The 24,106-nt window shown below is 32.5% G+C and overlaps 1 protein-coding gene across 1 annotated transcript in view; it reads right to left on the reverse strand.

Moving 5' to 3' along the window:
* Nucleotides 1-23,670, reverse strand: part of LOC126891802 (double-stranded RNA-specific editase Adar-like) — a 44,792-nt gene extending 21,122 nt beyond the window's left edge. The window contains exons 1-2 of the mRNA XM_050661081.1: nt 23,105-23,670; nt 13,256-13,873 (exon numbers count right to left, since the gene is read on the reverse strand). Coding sequence (XP_050517038.1) covers nt 13,256-13,873; nt 23,105-23,645 — 1,159 coding nt within the window. The 5' untranslated portion in view covers nt 23,646-23,670. The remainder of the gene's footprint in view (nt 1-13,255; nt 13,874-23,104) is intronic.
* Nucleotides 23,671-24,106: the final 436 nt, after the last annotated feature.

A 24,106-nucleotide genomic window follows, 5' to 3' on the forward strand; every position in this document is an offset into this window, starting at 1 on the left:
TCCATAATTCGAAAAAATGTTTCGAATAAAAGTTACTTATTTTTACGTAAGGAATCCAAATCTGCAATAAAAAATGAGGGCTCCTATTTAAGATTTTAAAGTAACCCCCCACCACACATCCATGGAGGGTCGTGTTTAGTACCATTCGATAGATTTTTAAAAAATATTGAATAAGTGTATTTTACAGTTTTTCGATCTGATGTTCATTTCGCGAAATATCGCGGGATTCGTATTTAAAATATTAAATTTACCCCCCACCCCTCTCCGTGGGAAGTCGTGTTTGGTATCATTCGATAGATTTTTAAAAAATATTGGGCACATATTTTTTAGTTTTTCGATCTGTCATTCATTTCGCGAAATATTCGTTTTTTTTCTTGTGAAACTTTGGGACTCACCCATTTCCTTACGCCCGGCTCAAATCGTCAGATTTTTGAAATATACACTCTTTTGCATGTACTTAACTTACCTTATCTTAATCTGACAATTTCGAGTTTTTTTAAGGATAGATTTTTTTTTTCGGGCCCCCCTTAACGAACTCCCCTGTGTTAAGAGCCAATATATGGTAGAGGTACATCTGCATGGTACCAGGTTTCTCCCATATGCTAATCTGACGCGCTCAAGTAACTGCAAAAATCCCCGCTTGGGCTCCCCTACCATAAAGCAAGAGTACCTTTTAGTACTAGAATACCTCACAATTTAATAATCCAGTATCAAAAATGCATAAAAGTTAAAGACAAAAAAGTTATGCGATAAAATACCCGTTGCCCTACCCAAAACGGACGCCTATGACCGGTACTAGAAATTCGCAATGGATAGAATCGATTGATCTCTGGAAAATAAATATGCGTACCAATTTTCGTTTTTCTAAATAGAAGCGTTCTGGAGGTATTTAAGAAAAACTAATTTTACATGACGCCATCTTCAAAGAGCTCTAGCTCCCTTAAGAAACATTTTCGGACTAGGTGAATTGGGTTAAATTGTCTTAAAATTATCTGAGGAATCTGCTGTCTTCGTTTGTCGGTAGAGTTTCTGGACACCCTGTATAAGAAATAAAAGCAAAGACAAAAAGAATTTATTGCAAAATTTATATGTATAAATTGCAAATTGAACATACTTACAACAAATAAAATACAATATTAGGGACTGATAAGTTTAAGCTACTGCGTATGAAACCCAATTTTCTTATTGAATAATATGGTCTTTAATATTTTAGATAGATAGGCTTTTGTCATTTTACGGAACTTTGGGAACGATGTTGCAGATTTAAGTTGTAAAGGGAGATGGTTGTAAAGTTTTTTTTGCGGAATATAATATAGATTTCTTTACTAACTCAGTGGATGGGATCGGTAAATAAATATCAAAGATTGAATTTCTGGTGGACTAAAGATGATTGGGTCTTGCTGGAAAGACATGAAGGTGTTTACGAATTAAACAAACCGTTTCTAGAATATAATGTATAAAGATGGAAGTATTAAAATTCCGTGATCTCTGAAGAAGCTTCTGCAATGTGTAGTAGATCTTCTGAGGCCAAACAGACATCTTATTGCTCTTTTTTGCAATTTAAAAATAATATAAAATTGAGCAGCTGTACTAGAACCCACAAAAAGGAAGACCTTTTCGAAGATGATACTCGAACAACGAAAAATATGTTATTTTAGAAAATGCTAAATTGAATTCCCTTGAGACAGATCTTATTGCATAGCAAGCTGAGGCGAGTTTCTTACTTAACGAATCGATATGAAGGAACCATTTGAGGTTGCTGTCTAAAAAAATACCGAGAAGTTTTACAGAATCAACGGTACTGATCTGGCTGTTATTAAGAGGCAAATGTTGAAGAGCTCCTTTATAGGATAATGCTACTGTTTTATCTACGTTAAAAGAGAGTATTAAAGTTAAATTAGAGTCAGACCAGGTCTTTATCATTAATTATTTATATGGGAAATAAGCCACAATTAAAATGAAAAAAATAATTTTATTAACGTTTCGTATATTTTTATATATATATTTTTATATCTCAAAGAAGGATATTGGATATAAGACTCAAGTGTATAGAAAACCAACACACACACCAACAGATATCTCAATTACAAGTCAAATCACAACATCAACGTTAAAAAGGAATCATTAAATCCTTATATGATAGAGCCAAAATTACTTGTTCTAACGAAAATTCCTTTTTAGCAGAAAAACAATTATTAACATCTGTTTTATTAAAAAATGATTATCCTTTATCGTTTATAAATAAGGAGTTGTCAAGATTGGATCGAATGGAACAGAACAACTTAGAACGGGATCCTACAACATTCACAAGAAATAATACGAGGAAAATATCAATACCATATATAAAAGGACTATCCGAGAAACTTAAAACAATAGGAAATAAATTCAACATTTCAACAACATTCAAAACAACAAACACATTGACATCTATTCTATCTAAAACTAAACCTAACAATGATCAAGAAAGAACAAAGAATTGCATTTATAAAATACCTTGTGAATGCGAACAATTTTATTTAGGTGAGACATCAAGACCATTAGACGTTAGAATAAGTGAACATCAATCTTATATTAAAAATAGAGAATTTGATAGATCTCAAATATGTCAACACGCATAGGATAATGAGCATAGAGTTCAGTTGACAGATTCAAGTATAGTCCTGAAAGAATCAGATAGTAAAAAGAGAAAAATCAAAGAAGCGGCTCTAATTATGCTAAATGAAACCAATTGTGTCGCAAATTCCTCGATAGAATGCAGTAGGATGTGGTTACCCATACTGAAAGAGGAAGTCAATAGAAAGAAAATACCAAGATTAGTAAGTCAATAATATCGAGCTAGTACATATTTTATATTTTAGTACATATTACTTATATATATATATATATATATATATATATATATATATATATATATATATATATATATATCTAGTATTATTAATATATTTATAATTTAAACCTGTTACAAGTCAGAATTTGGTATTATTTTTTGAGAGTAAATTAAATGTAAGACCAAATACTTACGATGTCGGGATAGTATCACAAGGTTTTTTCCTGGTTTTCCCTTGTGATTTACTATGAAGTCTCTAACGCGAGAATTTTACTGTCGTTGCATTTGGTTGTCTTTTTAAAGACAGATCACATGCTATAATTTTTTTGTGACGGATATTCTTGAGTTAGGGTTGATTTCATGTAATCGAATGAACTATCTTTCAGTAAGTCGTCCCAGGAACGCAACTCATAAATATTGGCAATATCATTTTAAAGTCTTCTACTTTAAAATGTATAATATATGTATGAATTGCCAATATAAATGAGTCAGATTAAATAAATTATTAGAAGAATTTTTTTGCTTAGCAACAACACTTTTGTTTATTCTAGTAATATTTTGTATTTTGACAACGGCACCCGATTTGGGCGTCGAAACGTTAATAAAATTATTTTTTTCATTTTAATTGTGGCTTATTTCCCATATAAATAATTAATTATAAAAATGCCACAAGGAAATAGCTTCAGAACAACAGGTCTTTATCGTCAGTAGATCCGAAGTTATAGTTTCATGAAGAGACGCAATAGTTGAGTTGCTCCAAATGATACTGGTATCATCAGCAACAACAAAAAATTTTTCCATCCAATACTGAACCTTGTGGTACCCCACATATAATGTTTTTGAGGCTAGAGACTATCATTTGCTCTAACTAGTTGTTTCCTATTATTCAAGTAGGATTGGAACCAATTCAAAGAAATACCTCGAATTCCATAGAAATTTAGTTTCTTAATCAAGATGTCGTGATTTACACAATCAAAAGCTTTGGCAGGGTCACAGAAAACAGTGGCAGTATAAAGATTATTGTTTAGTGCTTGGTAAACCTCATGTAGTACAGAAAACATGGCATCAGTGGTACATTTATTAATTAAAAAGCCGAACTGATTTTGTGATAAAATGTTGTTATCAACGATAAAGGACATAAGTCGAGTTTTAATGAGTCTCTCAATAATTTTGGAGAGTACCGGTAGTAAGGCAATAGGTCTATAGATGCAGGCATCAAATTTTTCACCACCCTTATGAAGAGGAATAATAATGGATGTTTTTAGACTATAAGGATTCACGGAAAAAAGAATAATTAATATAGGTATCATACCCCAATGTTCATTCATTTCTTCTTGTATTTCATATAGCCCATATAGGTCAGTACTAACCTGTCCCCTTTCCTGCACAATCTGTGGAATGTAAATAAATGGTCCATAAATAAAAGAAATAAATTCCATGACTCCTTGTGAATCATTCTACCGTTGATTCTACTATATTTTTCACATAGCACTATTAATGAATAATCGCTTATCGCTTAAAGTATCGAGTTACTTCAAATAACCTTCTGCATAGATTTGTTTTCGAGGAATTGAAGTGGAGAAACTAATAATTTATTGGCCATCAAATTTTAATAACATTCTAATTTTTATTGCGTCTATTGTTAACTTGTCAACTAAAATACTTAATTATTCTGCCAGTTAATATACATATTACAAAATTAATTTATCAACAATAAATTGAAAAAATATTAATATTTTGCTGGACATGATTTGATGGGAATTTTGACTGATAAAATTAAAAGAAAACATGTCCTTAAATATTATAAAAATTTAAATCGTGATTTAACCCTTAAGTACTAACACCCCGTCTCTCAGACGGCATCGCTTATCGAAAGTGGGATATTTCTATTCCTAGAAAATTTTGAAGGTCACCCGTTTATGACTTTTCAAGTTGGGTTGTTCGTAGTACTGAATTCGGCAAGTTGCTGCAGGTTTTTATTCGAAAGATATTTAGGCTCAAAGTGTGATTTCCGTCTAATAAACGGGGCGTTAGTGTTTGTGCCCAGTTCATCATTACACATAATGTGCCCCAGTTCGTCAAAAAACATCAAATAAGGGAATAAATACCCTGAGGAAACTCTTTTGAAAGGGTTTTATGGGGTAGAAGACGACATAAGCGAAGTGGAATCAATTTGTGATGAAAATGTTGTCACTGACTACCATTGCTACACTGTACTAAGTGTAGTACCTGTCGGTTTTTTTTGTTTTAACATTTTTTAAAAACCTTATTATTTTCTTTTTCTTACTATTTGTTTAACTCGATTATAAATTTTTATTAAGATTCTTTAATTTGTTTAATTTTTATCACACTTTTTGTCAGGAGTAAAAAATTACACAAACAATCCTTCCATTCTTGTTATAATGTCTTTTATTTTAATAAATACAGAAAAACGAGATTAATTACTGTGTTTTTTAGTTAATCAATACTTTCAGTAAGTCATCGAGATAATTTTTTGCATTAAAATGTTTAACAAAAACAAAAATTAGCACTAAAATGTTAAACCCGTCTGTCAGGCCAGGCGGTTAGTTAGTGTTTACGCCATTGATTTAAGATGTTAGTACTTAAGGGTTAAAAGCTAAACCATACTGAATGACGGTCCAGCAACTTCGAATATAATAATAAATGTGTAAACCATGTTTAAGCTAGCTTCCTCCAGATCAATTAATTCCATATGAGCGTTTGTGTCTTATCCCTGTATTTTTTTCAACAACTGTCTTATAATGAAAATTGCATCTGTTGTTGAACCAAAGTCTTATCAGATGTTTCGATTCTATTTTTTTGTTTTTTTTCCTGGAAGCCGTCTGTTGTAAATCGGTCGTACCGAAGCTTATTGTACATCTTCCATTCCTTTATGAAACCCAATCCAGAATTCTGGAACCCTGTACCAGCTTATAAAGGTCTAGTGGGCGGGTGCCATATATATTTGGAGTCACTTCCATGTCTCCTAAAAGTGTTTGCCGCCTTCGATCCAATGCCTCACAGTCATGCAAAATATGGTTGACTGTTTCAGGTTCTCTGTTACAGAGTCTGCAGCTCAAGTCTCCATGAAACAGCCCCATTGTATGCAGGTGACCCTTAACTGACGCATGTCCAGTGAGGAAACCTGTTATGACTCTGAGCTGATTCCTGCTTGTTTTCAGCAGTAATTCAGCCCTACTAGCACATGTCCGTCCGATATAGATCTTGTCATGTGTTTGACCGGAGGTTTTTGCCACTTTTTGACCCAGGTATTTTGTAGCTGATGTTGTTCTGGCAAGTGCATCAGCTCTTTCATTGTCGTATATGCCCCGATGACCTGGAACCCATAGTATAACACTGTTATGTTGCGCCAGTCTGTCAAGTTCTTGTCGACATTCCCACACTAGCCTAGAGTTTACCTTAGGGCTTACAAGAGCCCAATGACTGCTGGACTATCTGTGCATATTTTAACCGGCTGCAGTTCGAAGGCCCTCAGGTTGTTTTCTCTTGCAGACTGCAGATTGCAAAAATCTCTGCCTGAAATACGAAGGTATATTCCCCAGTAGAATAGAAATATTGAAATTTCCACCACTACAGAATATTTCTGTGCTCGAACCTTGTGCAGTTTTAGACCCGTCCGTATACCAGGTGTAACCCTGCAGTCTGGGTCGAGAGTTCCCTCTATCCCATTCGTCTCGTGGGCAAATATCCACTTGAAAAGGTACTTCAGGCTTTTATCTGGATGTCATATGGTCAGAAATCATCAACCATCCTCAATTCTATTACTATCTGTAATATTTTTAGGATGTGACCAGGGCCACTGAGGTAAAATTACAAAGAGAAAAAATACAAAACACACTTAAACTAAAAACTTTCAAAGCCGCTGTAGGGAAAAGCTTCCGATAGATTTAATAAAGGCTGATGCAAGCTAATCAGTAGAAATGTTACACAAACTCATTCACAATAATATGAGCCGACGAGCTACCAAAAGAATGGAATGTATGTGTGGGTGTAACCAGTAAGATGCCAAAAAAGGGCGGTCTAAGTAGATGCTAGAATTCGCGAGCAATACCACTGCTGAACTGCTAACTGAGCGCCACAACTAAAATAATGTCCGAGATCATATACAGGATGTTTGGTAAAGAATGGGCCATAGCTTAACCTTAGAATTCTGAGGTTAAAATAGGTCTATTTAAGCTATCTTACCTTAGTACAAAAGTTGATAATAACCGAAAAACAGGGTGTCAAAGTTAAACTTTTATTTTATTTATTTTTGAATATTTCCTGACAGGCATGGGACAACAACACGAAATTTGGTAAGTGGTGCTGGTACTATACACCCTACTAAATTATATTAAACGAACGTTTCCGGCTTCTACGAGAGGCGTACGACGGGGGAACGTGAATGGTTGACCCTTCCCAAATTCTACGCCACTGCCGGAATTTCTATTTTAGTGCAATTTTATGATTCTCCAATACTTTCTATGTAAATAACACACTCTTCATTCGTAACGATAAAGCCATTAGTTTTCGAGATATTTGAAGCTAAAAACGAAGGAGCATACATTAATCAAAATAAGTGTGCCTTTTCATTTTTAACTTCAAATATCTAGAAAACTAATGACTTTATCGTTACGAATGAAGAGTATATTATTTGCATAGAAAGTATTGGAGAATCAAATAATTGTACTAAAATAGCAATTCCGCCAGTGGCGTAGAATTTGGGAAGAGTCAACCATTCACTTTCCCCTGTCGAACGTCTCTGGTATTAACCACAAACGATTATTTAACATAATTTAGTAGGGTGTATAGTACCTACACTTTCTGCCTAGTACCATAAGGATATGTCAAATAGTTTTATAGTACCTGAAAGACATAGGTCTTAAAGTTCTAAATAAAGAATAAATTATTTAATTAAAAAAAAAGAATACTTTAAAATAACATGATATATCCGTGTGATACTTGGCAGAAAGTGTAGGCACTGCACACCCTACTTAATTATGTTAAATAATCGTTTATGACTACTACCAGAGGCGTACGACAGGGGAAAATGAATGGTTGACCCTTCCCGAACTCTACGCCACTGATGAAACTGCTATTTTAGCATAATTTTTAGATTCTCCAATACTTTTTATGCAAATAATATACTCTTCATTGTATGTGGAGAGTATGTTTTTTACATAGAAAGTAATGGAGAATCAAAAAATTGCACTAAAATAGCAATTCAGCCAGTGGCGTAGAATTTGGGAAGGGTCAACCATTCACGTTCCCCCGTCGTACGCCTCTGGTAGTAACCAGAAACGTTTGTTTAACATAATATAGTAGATTGTACAATACCAGCACCACTTACCAAATTTCGTATTGTTGTCCCATGCCCATGCCTGTCAGTAAGTATTTAAAAATAAATAAAATAAATGTTTAACTTTGACACCCTTTATTTAGGTTATTATCAACTTTTGTACTAAGGTAAGTTAGCTTAAATCGACCTTTACCAAACACCCTGTATATTGAACAGACTGAAACCAGAGCTAGACAAGAGATCAGAAGCAACCAAGCAGGCTTTCGCGAATAATTATTAATGTTCTTTGAGAAAACACTTTTTTTAAAACTGAACTTACAATTTAAAACTTTTATTTCGACTAGCAAAGATTTTTTAGTTAGAATTCAATTAAATAAAAATCAGACTTTATTTTCCTATTTAGTCAGACTTTTATTATACCTACACTTAAATCAGACTTTAATTATGAGATTTTTATCAGACTTTAAAATATAACGTTTATTATAGTCCAAGTAATGAAGCTTAAAATAGGACAAAACCTCGCAATTTTTACAGAATAGATCGATTTGCTTGAAAATTTGAGAATAAGTAGTGGATAGTCCAAGGATCAAAATCTATATGATGCCGAAAGGCGCTTTTACCATGGGGGTGGTTGCCACCCCATCTCGGGGGTGGAAATTTTTTATTATATTTTGACCGCAAAAGTTGGTAAAACATTAATTCTTAGCAAATAATGTTGTATACATTTTTTGATAAATTTAATAGTTTTCGATTTATTCGCAATCGAAAATGTTAGTTTGATATCGAAAAAAAATCAATGTTTTTAATAAGTTTTCGGCTAATAACTCCAAAAGTTTTCGTTTTATCAAAATAAATTTACTTATATACCTTTTGAAAAAATAAACAAAACATTTTTTTAATTTTCTATAAGACCATTAGTAATCGAGCCGTACTTTATTATATTATGTTAGCTCTTCTTCGTCAAACGCTAAATATTGTAGTTTCAAAGTCAAAAGACGGGAAAACTATGCATTTTTCGAGGATAACTCGTTCAAACTAATTTAAAGTATTTAAAAATATCTATCTCCAGAAATAAAAAAAAAACGTCTCTAGCTCAAAAATTAAGTGACTTATAGATAATGAAAACAATGTCAGTCTCAATTTTTTCATTAAAAAAGTTATCGGAAGCAACCCCCTAATCACCACCCTAATTTAAATTAGTCATTCATCTTATTTGGTCTTCTTTACTTGTGTATGTTGCAGAAGTTTGACCGGCTTACAATTATTAGTTTTTAAAAAATAGAGTTAAAAGCGAATAACGAATTTTTACAGTTTGAAAAAAACGGACTTTCCTTCAGAATAGAAAGATTAGAGCATCAGAGATACGAAAAAATGTTTAAATATGAAATTTTAGCTTATTTCATTTCCAACAACTTGATTTGCAAAAAATTTTTCTACGGTAAAAATTGCACGGTAATAACATGCAAAAACCACCTTTACCAACCCTTTCAAAGTCATCTCATTTTTCGACTGAGGATTTTAAAAAGATGTAATATTAATAGACTTATAGATCTTGTAAAATCCTACAAAATTCTTTTTTACCAAACTTTCTAAGATAAAAAATAAAAAATTTACGGTTAAAAAATCAAAATAATATTAAAAAAAGGAGAAATCCAATTGGAAGCGTAATACTGTAAGTTAACGGTGTTGTTAGTCATTGGCCTTATTTATTCTTCTTTATTTAGGTATTATTAATAGATTCTAGAAGTTTGACTGGCTTAGAATGAATAGTTTTAAAAAAACTGGAGTTAAAAGCGAATAACGAATTTTTGTAGTTTGGAGAAAAATGCCATTTTCTTCAAAATAGAAAGATTAGCATTAGAGATACGAAAAAATCTTTTAATATGAAATTGTAGGTTATTTAATTTCCAAGAACTTGGTGTGAAAAAATTTTATCTACGGCAAAAATTGAGTGAATCGTAAATGAGTATACCTATCGAAAAACATTGATTTTTTCGATATAAAATTAACACTTTCGATAGCGAATAAATCGAAAACAATTAATTTTATCAAAAAAATGAATAGAACATTTTTTGCTTGGAGTGAATGTTTTTATCAACTTTTGTGGTTAAAATATAATAAAAGATTTCCACCCCCGAGATGGGGTGGCAACCACTCCCATGGTAAAAGCGCCTTTCGGCATCATATAGATTTTGATCCTTGGACTATCCACTACTTATTCTCAAATTTGCAAGCAAATCGATCCATTCTGTAAAAATTGCGAGGGACTGAAATAAGATTGGTTTTTACATGAGCTTTTATAATTTTTAAACGCTTTTATTTAGTTCAATAGTTTGCGTCAAATCTTTAGACGTTAATTTGACTGCCTTTTCTCCAATGCAAATGAGTGAAAATTTTCAGACATATGCATTAGCGGGAACAATACACGAATAGTCAATAATTTTTTTTTATGTTTATTAATTGTTAAATAAGAAAAAGACGATTTTCGTGGAAAATGCTTAAATTCTCTAGTTTTTTACAATGTAAAAACTTGAAACTTTTACGGATTGTAGCTAATGATATGAACTATACATAATTTCACTTTTTACGTTAATTGTTTACGTTATGCTTCATAAATAAACAATAAAATTTCAAATTTTTTGCTGATTCCGACTACTTTTCATGTTAGTACATCATATGTTTTATACATATTTAATAAACATGACGATATATTCTAATGTTTGAAAAGTGTAAGACTAAAAAGTAAAAAATAAAAAAATATGAAAAAACAATTTTTAAGAAACGCTTTTCTTTAGTTACGAGTGACTAAAATTAAAAATTATAATTAAAAAAATAATCAACAAAGATAATTATAAAAAAATCAACTGAAAAGCAAAAAATAAAAAAAAATTGAAAAAATCTAACACATTCTTTAAAGAAAAGCGTGGGGCGACAACCGTTTATTCGATGAGACGCGCCACGCTTTTCTTTGGACGAATGTGTTAGATTTTTTCAATTTTTTTTTATTTTTTGCTTTTCAGTTGATTTTTTTATAATTGTCTTTGTTGATTATTTTTAATTATAATTTTTTTAATTTTAGTCACTCATAACTAAGGTTACCATAATTTATTAAGGCCAAATCCGGACAGGGCTAGTCCAAGGGGTTGTAGAAATGTAAAATGTGAATTTGACTGTGTTGCTACCTCTACATTGTAAATATATGCGAAATGCATATGGCACAATTAAAAGTACAGCTGTTTCGCTACAATATGCAACTAACATCGAAAATCTCTACCAGTTTTAAATACATATACACCTATGTTTTAACATACTTTAGACCTAAGCATCGCATGATTGCGATTGACCTAAGGTGCTGCGCAGAATGAAATTTCCCACCGTTTGGCCTAGTATTTTCCATTTTTTTAGGAAAGAAAAAATCAGGACATTTCTCATATCCGGACGCCAATCCGGACATGTCTTTCAAATCCGGACTGTCCGGACGAAATCCGGACGTATGGTAACCCTACTCATAACTAAAGAAAAGCGTTTCTTAAAAATTGTTTTTTCATATTTTTTTATTACAATTGCTGATAATGCTGTTCCAGTACGTCGCAATTAGTATTGTAAGAGTCCAGAATGTTCAACGCTGACATGCAATGTAGCCTTCTGTTCTCTCTCTCTCTCTCTCTCTCTCTCTCTCACCTCTCTCTCTCTCACTCTCTCTCTCTCTCTCTCTCTCTCTCTCTCTTCTCTCTCTCTCTCTCTCTTCTCTCTCTCTCTCTCTCTCTCTCTCTCTCTCTCTCTCTCTCCTCTCTCTCTCTCTCTCTCTCTCTGTCAAATAGAGGTCACCGTGTCCTTTTTCAATTCTGATGGACAAACTTAACGGTTTCTTATGGATTTTTTTACTGCTGATTACGAATTTCGAGGGTGGATTTCGATCCAAGTGGTCAAACAATGGTTATAAACAATTTAATTGTTTTAATTGTTAATAAACAATTGCTAATAAACAACAGAGATAAAAAAATGTTTCAAATAAAATCTGTTCCTTAATAAAAAACGAAGAAAAACACTTTTACTAAACTTAAATCCAACAATTAAAAGTCAAGATATTGTAAAATCAGTGCAGTAAAAGTATTTTTCGAAGCTTTATCGATCGTAACTCGGCTTCTACGCATGCAAATTAGCCTTATTGGTCTCATATTAAAGTTTAACTATTAGGCTTCCAAACAACGTTTGTTAAATTACTTTATCTTCATTTGTTTCAAAGATATACCCGTTTGTAGTTATAATTTTCTTTAAAAAATTGCACATTAATCTGTTATAAGGGTTTCAAGCAAATTTGACCTATAAACATTTATACTTTAATTAACAATAATGATAGAAGAACTCAAAAGAAACAATTTAAGCTTATGAAAATGTTCGTAAGTTTTTTTTTGGCCAAGATATCGATATTATGGCTAAGAATTTCGTCACTTAGTTGACTATGAGCCGATCTTGCGCCTCATAGCGTGCCATTAAAATGTCGATATCTTGGCCAAAAATAAACTTACGAACATTTTCATAAGCTCAAATTATTCCTTTTGAGTTTTTATATCATATTGGTAATTAAAGTATAAATGTTTTTGCTCAAATTTGCTTGAAACCCTTATAAACAAATTAATGTACAATTTTTTTAAGAATATTATAATTTCAAACGTGTAAATGAAGATAAGGTAATTTAACAAACTTTGTTTCGAAGTCTATTAATTAAGCTTTAAAATGAGAGCTTCTAAGGCTCATTTGCATGCGTAGGAGCCGAGTTACGATCGATAAAGCTTCAATTATTTTGCAATTTGCGTTGTGTATTAATTTTACAATATCTTGAGTTCTAATTGTTGCATTTGAGCTTAGTAAACGTTTTGTTCTTCGTTTTTATTAAGGAACTAATTTTATTTGAAACATTTTTTTATCTCTTTTAGTTTATGAGTCAGAGCCTTATAAACAATTACATTGTTTATAACAATTTTTTTGACACTCAGATCGAAATCCACCCTCGAAATTCGTAATCAGCAGCCAAAAATCCATAAGAAACCATTAAGTTTGTCCATCAGAATTGAAAAGGACACGGTGACTCCTCTGGCGCCTAGACTAAATAATGATATGTCTACCTGCTAAAATTTTTCGTTTCATGTGGACTTTATCGTTGACCATTATGGTGTTAAATTTATCGTTAACTAAGCGCCCAATTAAATCAGAAAAGCGCTGGTCTTTTTGAAGGAGCAGATGATTCCCCATCTCCGATGGAATAATGTCCTCAAGTTTACCTAAGGCAGCAACAGCAGCAGATCGTTTTGCTAATTGTTTATTAGGTCCAGTTCCTGTATAAACCTGATCATTTACTCTCACTGATGCTGTAAATCTACATTGTGAATTATCTGTCGAATTCGTTGACTTGGTACAGGTAAAAGTTGATCCGTAATATAAATTATTAAATTCTTGAAGAACACTTTTGTGACAATTTAGATTTGTGTTTATAATGTTATCTTCCAATCTGCGAGATCTTCCTAGTGCCTTTTTCAAGGTATTATTTTGTGCGACAAATTTGGAAGTGCTTGTGCCATATAATGGGAGAATATCTTTAAGTGCTTCCATCGCTGCTTCAAATTGTGCAAAACGTTTTGATTTCCCTGAGCCATAGTATTGCTGATTATCAACTTCAAGGCACATTGTATATAAGTTCTTCCTTACCACTGTAGAATTGAGACTACAATTAAGTAATCGTATTACTGAAAAAGAAAACAAATATTATGGTCCATTTACTCAATTTTTACTCCAAATTTTAAAGAACTGCTTGGATTGACATGGAATTTGGCATACATCATAAATATAGCTAACATGCCAAAGAAACAAATTATTGTGCGCTTGTGACCTGAAGGTAAGTTTCAATACGTTCAAAATAAGTCCGGAAGTGGATAAATTGGCTAATTCTAAGCAACTTTTGTTCTACAGAGTTTTTTCGCTAAGTCAACGTGACCCGTCAAAACGGCTCGGTCCAAACAGCCCCGTCAAAAAAGCCCGTCAAAATAGCCCGGATACAAAATAGCCCGTAAACAAAATAGCCCCGACAAAATAGATCGCACACAAAATGGCCCCGGTCAATACAGCCCTGGCTAAAACAGCCCCAACGAAAACGCCCCCAATAAAATGTTTTACCTTTTAACGGAGTACTATTCATTTTAAATCACTATTATAATTATTGGGAAATAAGCCTCAGTTTAACTTAAAAAAATGATTTTATTAACGTTTCGACTTCCACTTCGGACGTCGTTGTCAAAATATGTACAATATATTAATAAAATAAACAAAAATGTTGTTGCTTAGTAAAAAAATTCTTCTAATAATTTAATTTAATCTGACTCATTCTTATCCGCAATTCAGACACAAATATAGTCCGTCCGCTATAACTTTCCCCAAGCGGTACGATTCATCTTCAATCAAATTAAGTCAAAACATAAATTGAAACGAACGTCGATATGTATATACACTTTGTATACTGTATACTATATACTACACACATCGGCGTACGTTTCACTTCTGTTTTGACTTAATTTGATTGAAAATTTTTTGCTCAGTTAGAAATCCAATGAAATCAATTAATTTGTGGTCATCTGATTGAATACAACCAATAAAACCAACATTATACTGAAAACAGATCCCATGGGCTGTTTTCACTCAATCATGTAGCTATGGATACCTACATTTCGTTTCATTTCGATTTTGACATTTCAAATATTCAATATTTCAAAATGTCACGATTTGGTTGTAATACTGATGAGAATATTAATGAAATTATCGAATCAAATATACCAAAGAATACTGTTTACAGTAAAAAATTTGTATGGAAAGCGTTTATGGACTTTTGCAATGATAGGAAATATGAATTAGATGGAAATCGGACGGTGGAAGAATTGTTAATTGCACATTTAAATAAATTGTTTCTGCTCTGTATTTTTTTTTTTCATAACCAGCAAAAAATTTTCTATCCGAATAACCCTCGAACATTGATAAATGCTCAAAATTTTTTTAACAACTTTCTCAAGCTTGTTGCTTACAGGCAACAGACCTCCGCCTACGGCGTCGGTCTGTTTCCAAGCAACAAGCTTTCGAAATATGTTATAAAAATTTTTCGAACAATTATCAATGTCCTTGGGTTATTACTACTGAAAATGAATCGTACCGCATGGGAAAAGTTATAGCGGACGGGCTATATATTATACATTTTAAAATAAAAGACTTTAGTATTTATTTATTGACGAGATTACCCCATTAAAAGTTATACAATTAACAATAATAAGTTTACGAGCTAAATATGTACTAATAATACTTTAACAACATTATAATTAGAAAACAAGTATTAGAATAAGAATAGGTAGGTACTTGTAACCTTAGAACTAACAAAAAAAGTTTAAATAAATACTCTATTTAAATTATTTTTAAACATATTCAAAGATATATCAAAAATTTCAATGTGTTTGTCATTTATAAGTTTACAGTAACGATCTATAGGTGAATTTTGGCCATAACTTGTGCGATGGAAAGGAATATAAAATGTTATAAAATCACCTCTTCGATTTCTAGTTTGTATATCAACATTAATACACTGTAAGCCAGGCCGCACATCAAAGAAACATGAAACGTAAATTACGTTTCATGGAAATAAACCACTGCTAAACAAATATACGTACGGCCATTTATGAGACTCTCCGAATATAAAAATGTGTCATTAGCATGAATCACACTCGTTTTATTGATAGGCGGACTTTGAGATTTGTTTAGCAGTGTTTTCTTTTCATGAAACATGTTTTTCGTTTCATGTTTCATGTTTTTCGTTTCATGTTTCTTTGGTGTGCGGCTTGCCTAATAGACCACAGCAATCTAAATTTCCATTTATTAACTTATATGTACAAAAATACTAATCCTACTTGATTACGTCTATTTTCCAATGTATTAAGTTTTAAACTGTTTTCTATTAATGAATAATCGTGATCTACAATAGTTTCAGCTAATTTAAATGCACAGAACCTCAAAAATTTGTGTTGAATTTTTTCAACAGTCATATTATGAACTGCATGATATGGAGACCATACTATAGAGCCATATTCAAGTTTAGATCGCACCAAAGAACAATAAACTCCTCTTACAGTGTCAACTGAAAAATTACTACAGTGTCTCAAAATAAATCCTAACATTTTTGAAGACTGAACTGTTACGTAATTAATGTGTTCAACAAAACTCAAACTTTCGTCAAAAATCACTCCTAAATCTTTAACTTTTGAAACATATTTCAGATCTTCATTATTTATTTTATATGAAGTATTGATCTTCTTATTACCTTTGAAAAAACTAATGTAACAGCATTTTGAGACATTTAGGTTGAGTTTGTTTACTGTACACCAATGTGTCAATCTATCCAGGTCTTCCTGCAGAAGGTGTTGGTCTTAAGGACTAGAAATTATCTTTGATATTTTAAAATCGTCAGCAAAAGCTAAACCATCACTGTTTTCAAAGCAGTCGAAAATAGAATTCACAAACAGATCAAAGAAAATCGGTGAGCAGTGCCCGCCCTGAGGAACGCCCGATGTAACTGCAATAGAGTTTGACAGAAAGGATCCAACCTTAACCTTCTGTTGGTGGCCAGACAGAAAACTCTTGACCCAGGTGACTGTGGTCATGCCAAAACCAATATCGATGAGCCTCTTAAGGAAAATGCTATGGTCAACTCGATCAAAAGCTTTAGAAAAGTCTGTATACACTGTATCAATTTATTTAAAGTCTTCCATAGCATTTATTAATCTATTCTGATATAAAACTAAATTGGTAATAGTAGATCGACCCGAAAAAAACCCATGCTGATTCTTATTTATTAAATTTCGACATAACCAACTTAACTGACCACAAACCAATCTGTCAAAAAGTTTGGGAATAGATGACTGTATGCAAACACTTCTATAGTTCTTAATATTGCTTTTATCTCCGTTCTTGTAAATAGGCATAATATAACTATTTTTCCAGTAATCAGGAAAAACAGATGTTGTTAGGGACAAATTATATAAAACATGCAATGGTTTTGTAAGAGTACAGATACACCTGTTAAGTAGAATATTGGGTATTCCATCAGGACCTAATGTAGTTTTACTAGGTAAACGCAAAATTTTATTATAAATTTCTTGTATAGAAATGTCTGCAAAGTCAATATTTTGTGAACAATTTACAGGTAAAACTAAATTATCCACAGAACTATTTTGGTCTCCAGGAGTGTAGACTGTCTGAAAGTATTCCTTAAAAAGGTTCACAATGTCTTGGCCATTTTCTGCCAACTCTTCACAGGGCCGTGCCGTGCTATGATGCGGCGAGGCAGTCGCATCAGGCGGCATTACAAGGGGGCGGCATAATCAGTACAATCAAAAATTAGAGTGTCAGATTGTGTAAAAATGTTGTCAGAAACTATAGAAAAACTGAAAAGTTAGAGACAATATGGCTAATGAACAAATGAAAATTTAATAAAATTGCAGAAAATCTTGATATAAGTTCCGAATTTCCAGCTGAAAAAGAAAATTAGAGCCAGGAGGAAAAGCGTTTATTTGATTAAGAAAAATCTGTGGACGAGCTCTTAACAGATGGAGCTAAATTTAAAATGAATTTGTTCATCTATATTTTAATCCGGCCAGTCACGGTACTACGGTGTCGTTCGACAAAATCGTCGATGATATCAATTCTGCAGTACTGCAGAAGATAGGCTGTCTGTCTGCGGTAAAATTGTACTATTTCGTTGGATGCACGATCACACACGATCAAAATGTTTGCCGATTAGGTCGAATTCGGCAACATTGAACGACGCCGAAGTAAAGCCGGCCGCAGCCGGCTTTAGACATTGCCGTTAAGTGGCTAGGCGCAAAATTTGCTTGTAATGCTGTTTAAATGCATTCATTTTTTTTCGAATCCTGAGAAAACTAATTAGTATTTTTGAAAAATTTAAAAGCAGAATAAAAGACTACCTTATTACCGAGGGCCGGAAGTCCATGAAAACCTCTATAATGTATATTTGAACAAGTTACAGGGGTGCAAAAAAAAAGAGAAAATTCAGTCAACTTTTTAATTTCAAATATCTTATTCCAAAGAAACACTTGTTTATTCTAAGGGACTTTCGGCCCTCGGTTTCTGTCTTTCAGTCATTCAATCTGCGTTTAAATTTTAAAAAAATATTTAATAGTTTTTTCAGGATTCGAAAAGAAATGAATGCGTTTAAAAAAGCATTGCAAGCAAATTTGCGCCTATGCTCTTAATTCTTTGATTCATCGATTTTCCCTTCTAAAAACTCATAACTTTGTAAGCGTTAAGATATTTTTTGCATAAAAACGGTGCGTTGTATGAAAAGAACGGAACATATATTTTTGTCACAAATTAAACAAGGAATTCAAAAATTATTTTTAATTTGAAATATCTCAGTGGCGTACTATTTTTTTCTATAAATGCGCGCCAATGGTGCGTATAAAATTCTTAATTGTATGTCAAAAAATGCACAATAACTACCTCTTATAACCCACCAAATTTAATTTGCATATCTCAACCGGTTTTAGAGCAACAAATAAATCGTCAGCTTGTAATCAAAATTTCAACATCCCGTATCTCGGAAACGAAGCATTTGCTTACATATTATGTTTATCGAGCAAGCTGTCATTATTTTTTCATTTAAAATTACTCATTAAAGTTTGTGATACTTATTTAAAAACACCCTCTATATGGGGCGGCATTTCAAAGACTTGCATCATATTGAAAATGTGTACCGCACGGCTCTGACTCTTCATTATACTGCATTGAGTGTGGTAGTGAGTGATTAGACTTTAAGTCGCGCACATACTTCCAAAAGTACCTAGGATTAGTTTTGAACTCATTATTTACATGAGATATATACTGAGACCAACATACTTCTCTGACTCGTTTGCATTCTGTACGTAGTTGACAAAATCTTAGGTAATCTGAATGTAATTGTGATTTACTGTAAGTTTTATGCATTTTTCTCTTTTGAGATGTTATGTATCGCAATTCTGGTGAAAACCATTTAGGAAAACTGCTAGATATATATTTTTTCAAAGGTACAAAAAGAGCAATTCCCATAGCCATGATTTCACAAAAATTGTTAACTGAATCATTAATATTATTTGAGAAACATTGTTCCCACTGCACACTTGCTAAAAAATTATTAAGACCAAAATAGTTTGCATTCTTAAAATCATAGTAAAAATCATGTAGATATAAGGTACTAGAGTCTTGATTGTTAGAAAATAGGTTTAAAGTACATTCGTAACTAAAATGGTGCAAACTATCAGCAAAAATAAAATCCTTAGATTTACTAAGTTGTAAAAAACTTTGAAATTATATTGCCAATATTTATGAGTTGCGTTCCTGGGACGACTTTATTGAAAGACATTTCATTCGATTACATGAAATCGTGAAAAAAAACATGAAAAAAATCATAGCATGTGATCCGTCTTTAAAAAGACAACCACACGCAATGGTGACAGTAAAATTCTCGTGTGATTCCATAGTAAATCACGAGGAAAAACCAGGAATTTTTTTCCTGATTTGTTCTAACACAAGACAGAGAGTTCGAGTTTTCTGAAAAGACCATTTTTATTTTATGTGGTTAAGATAAACATCTGAATAGAGGATAAATAATTACCATTTCCGAAAAAATGTATTTTTAAGGGATTATTAATTTCATGATGAATTCTGAAGGGAGCTGTTTTGTCGAGACTATTTTGTCGGGGCTATTTTGTGGGCAAGCTATTGTTCCGCGGCTATTTTGTCTGCAGGCTATTTTGTCGGAACTGTTTTGTGTGCGGGATATTATGTTGGGGCTATTTGGTTGAAGCTTTTTCGACGGGGCTATTTTGACGGGGTACAATAAGTCAATATTTTTGAGTTATTTGCGAGTGAATATGTTCATTTCTCAACAAAAAAAACACGTTTTTCGGCGGTTTTTTCGTAAATAACTCAAAAAGTAAGTATTTTATCGAAAAAAAATATTCTTTACAAAAATATAACCTATGAAAAAATTATAAAAAAACTGGTGTATGTATGAGGTCATATATATATTAAATATAAATTATAAAAAAACTGGTGTATGTATATACAGACGACGCAATACTAATCTCTCAAAGTGAAGATGATTTACAACATACATATGCTGCATCAATTTAATATGACCGCTAGAAAATTTAACATTCTTAATTTCCCCAAAAAGACCAAATGCATGTAGCCCGATCAGGAAACACAAAATTTTACGAAAACCTCCAAAAAAATAAAGGAAGGTTGAAAATTTGGAAATAGGCAGTTGAAATTGTCTATTATTATATAAGAAAAAGTTTACAATTCTACATCCCCTCCATTTAACAAGCATTGGAAAATATGGGGTGAAAAATATTTTCTCGGGAGTGAAAAAATGTACGTTCAAAATAGGCCCGGAATTGGATAAAATGACTAATTCTAAGCAACTTTTGTTCCATAGAGTTTTTTCACTAAGTCAATACTTTTCGAGTTATTTGCGAGTGAATATGTTCATTTTTAACAAAAAAACATGTTTTTTGACGGTTTTTCGCAGATAACTCAAAAAGTAAGTATTCTAGCGAAAAAAATATTCTTAGTGAAAATATAGCTTATAAAAAACTGAAAAAAAAATGGTGTACGCGTGATGTTTGCAGATCCAGTAGAAGCAGAGTTGTAGCTAATGAAAAGTAGGTTCTTCTTCGTCAAATTCCAAATCGAACATTTCAATGTGAAATAACCAAAAACAGGGCATTTTTCGGGGAAAATTCAGTATAACCTTTTTAAAGTGTTAAAAAAAAAGGTTTATTTTTGTTTCTTAAAGAACTTCTAACATTAAAAATAAGTGAGTTACGCTCAAAATATTGTTGGTCCCTTTTATTTTTTGGTACAAAAATCGCGAAAATCACCCCCTAATTAGCTCCCAAATAAAATTAATCGTTACCGCTTCACAAGTTACTTTACTTATGTATTATTTATATTATCTATAAGTTTCATTGGTTCAAAGTGCTCCTTTTTGAAAAAAAAATGGGTTTAAAATAAAACATTTTTTATTTTGAAAAAAAATGGAATTGTTCATGGAATTAACTTAAAAGTTATTAGTAATACCAAAAATCTTAAAGGGTAATAAAGTGTATGTTTTGCTTTTCTGAATATTTTCTCTTTTGTTTTCTTGTTAGACAAAAATTGGTTATGCTATGGCTGTTCAAAATTTGCCTAAGCTCGTGATTAGTTACTCGTTCAAGCCATTTTAACTACAGCTTTTTCAAAAATAAGCACTTTGAACCGATGAAACTTACAGATCATATATATAATACATACCAAAGTAACTCGTGAAGTGGTAATGATAAAATTTATTTGTGATGCTAATTAGGGGGTCATTTTCGCGATTTTTTTACCAAAAAATAAAAGGGACCAACAATATTTTGAGCGTAACTCACTTACTTTTAATGTTATAAGTTTTTTTAAAAAACAAAAATAAACCTTTTTTAAACACTTTAAAAAAGTTGAAATGAATTTTCCCAGAAAAGAGCTCCGTTTTTAGGTTATTTCACATTGAAATATTCGATTTGGAATCTGATGAAGAAGAACCTACTTTTCATTAGCTACAACTCTGCTTCTACTGCGTCTACAGACCTCATGTATACACCATTTTTTCAGTTTTTTATAAGCTATATTTTTGCTAAGAATATTTTTTTCGCTGAAATACTTACTTTTTGAGTTATCTCCGAAAACCCGTCCAAAAACATGTTTTTTTCTGTTAAAAATGAACATATTCACTTGCAAATAACTCGAAAAATATTGACTTAGGGAAAAATCTCTATAGAACAAAAGTTGCTTAGAATTAGTCATTTTATCCAATTCCGGTCTTATTTTGAATGTTTATTTTTCACCTTCGAGAGGGGGGTATTCCCCTCCATTTTTGTAAAATGGAGGGGATGTAGAATTGTAAACGTTTTCTTATATAATAATAGACAATTTCAACTACCGATTCCCAAATTTTCATCCTTCCTTTATTTTTTTTGGGGGTCAGATTGTTCTTTGATCGAGCTAATGGTTATAACAGCAAATCTAGTAAGATGTAAATTAGAGCTGGAGGTTCAGATAATACCTAGAACAAGTCATGGAGTTTCACACTATAGAGCTACGGAAAGCTCGAAACAGAAGTGGAAGATCAAGTGAAAAGTGAATAAATCAAACAGTGCCGCATATTATCTGATTGAAACAATATGGAGAAATACAAATATCGCACAAAAAAGGAAAGGCAGAATTTACAAAACAGTCATCATCAGTCTAATAATATTATTGACATAAGTGGCAGAAACACGACCTGAAAGGATAAAAATAATGCTAGAAACAGCAGAGATGAAAACCCTTTGAAAAATCGATGGTAAGACATTATGGGACAGAGCTGAGATATATGACCAGATGCAAGGTGGAGAATATTAATAACTGGGTAAGAAACAGAAGAGAGGAATGAAACAACCACATAAGCCGAATGACAACAAATAGAGTAGCAAGGACGGCGGGAGACGGTTCCCCACTAGGAAGACGAAGACGATCGGTAGGAACACCACAACAACGATGGAATGACAACTTACTGTTACTGAAGTCATATTGAAAAACATAATATAGTCATGTCTACCTACACAAAAAGAAGAAGAGAAAACACGACAAAAATTGGACAAAGATGGAGCGAGGTCAAAAAACAGCAAGAATTCGAAAAGAATGGAAATGGAAGGAACTATACACAGTTTATTCAGAGGATTAGAGGATAAAAAAGAAAGATGTGTTGATCCGGCCGGTCAGCAATCTTACACATTTGGCTTAGAAGAGAGAGAGAGGGAAAGAGAGAGAAAAAGAAAGAGAGACAGAGGAGACACAGACAGAGATGTATTTAAAATATTTCTTACCTTCAAAAGCGTCGTCTACTTTAATGTCTTCTAAACGTTTGGACAAAAAACTTTCAACCTTTGAAGTAAGTAGATAACGCATACCCATAATGCACGCACCTTTTTTCGCCAACTTCGGGTCTGCTCCATATCCCGTAAACACTTTATCCCCTATATTTAAATAAACCAAGGAATTTTCTCCATTGGAAACATCAGTAAACTTAAGGTCCGGATAATGCTTTCGTAAGATTCTTGGAGATCTATCAAATGAATGCTTCACAAGTGAATAGTCGCATTGATGCCAATACTTTATAGCTAAAATTGCAGCGTCGCGATTGGCAATAGCTTTGGATTTTGCTGTGCTGTGGTACTTATTGTCATCGACTTCTAAACATACTGTTACCGAAGGATATTCGGTAATTGTAAATTCGAGCTCACCTTTAAGTAACTCGAGCATTTTAACTGGATTCATAGTTCCTGTAATTCCTAGCCTAGACAGACAAATCGCAGTTACTGTACTGTACTGGTACTGTACTGAGCAGACAGCTGACTCAGACCACATACATACTTAAGAGTGTGTCATCTACTTAGAGCGGAGTACACCGACGCACATGCCTGATTGAAATTTGTCACGATCTTGTTTAGTTTAAAAAAATGTCTACATCGCGATAAACATAATATTATGTAAAGCGTACCTTACACGGTCAACATTATTGATATGCAATATTGACGCAATACAGGGTGCGCTAAACCTCTGGTTTTCTTTGATTACGGCTAAAATATGGGATATATAAAAAAAATTAAAGGCACTCGTGGGAGTGCCGACAGAAGTGAAAACTTCTTATAGTATATAAATTACGAGCTCAATGCTTTTACCCCATCTTAAAAGAAGTGCTATACCTATATCATATACGATATACGCGATGCGTATGCCCTGTGCTATTTATGTATACATACACATAATTTATATATGTACAAAATTTATTTCAGCGAAATGATGACGGTCGCAAATTCAATACTTTT

Source organism: Diabrotica virgifera, chromosome 9, assembly GCF_917563875.1.
Source record: "Diabrotica virgifera virgifera chromosome 9, PGI_DIABVI_V3a".
NCBI classification, from domain to species: Eukaryota; Metazoa; Arthropoda; class Insecta; order Coleoptera; family Chrysomelidae; genus Diabrotica; species Diabrotica virgifera.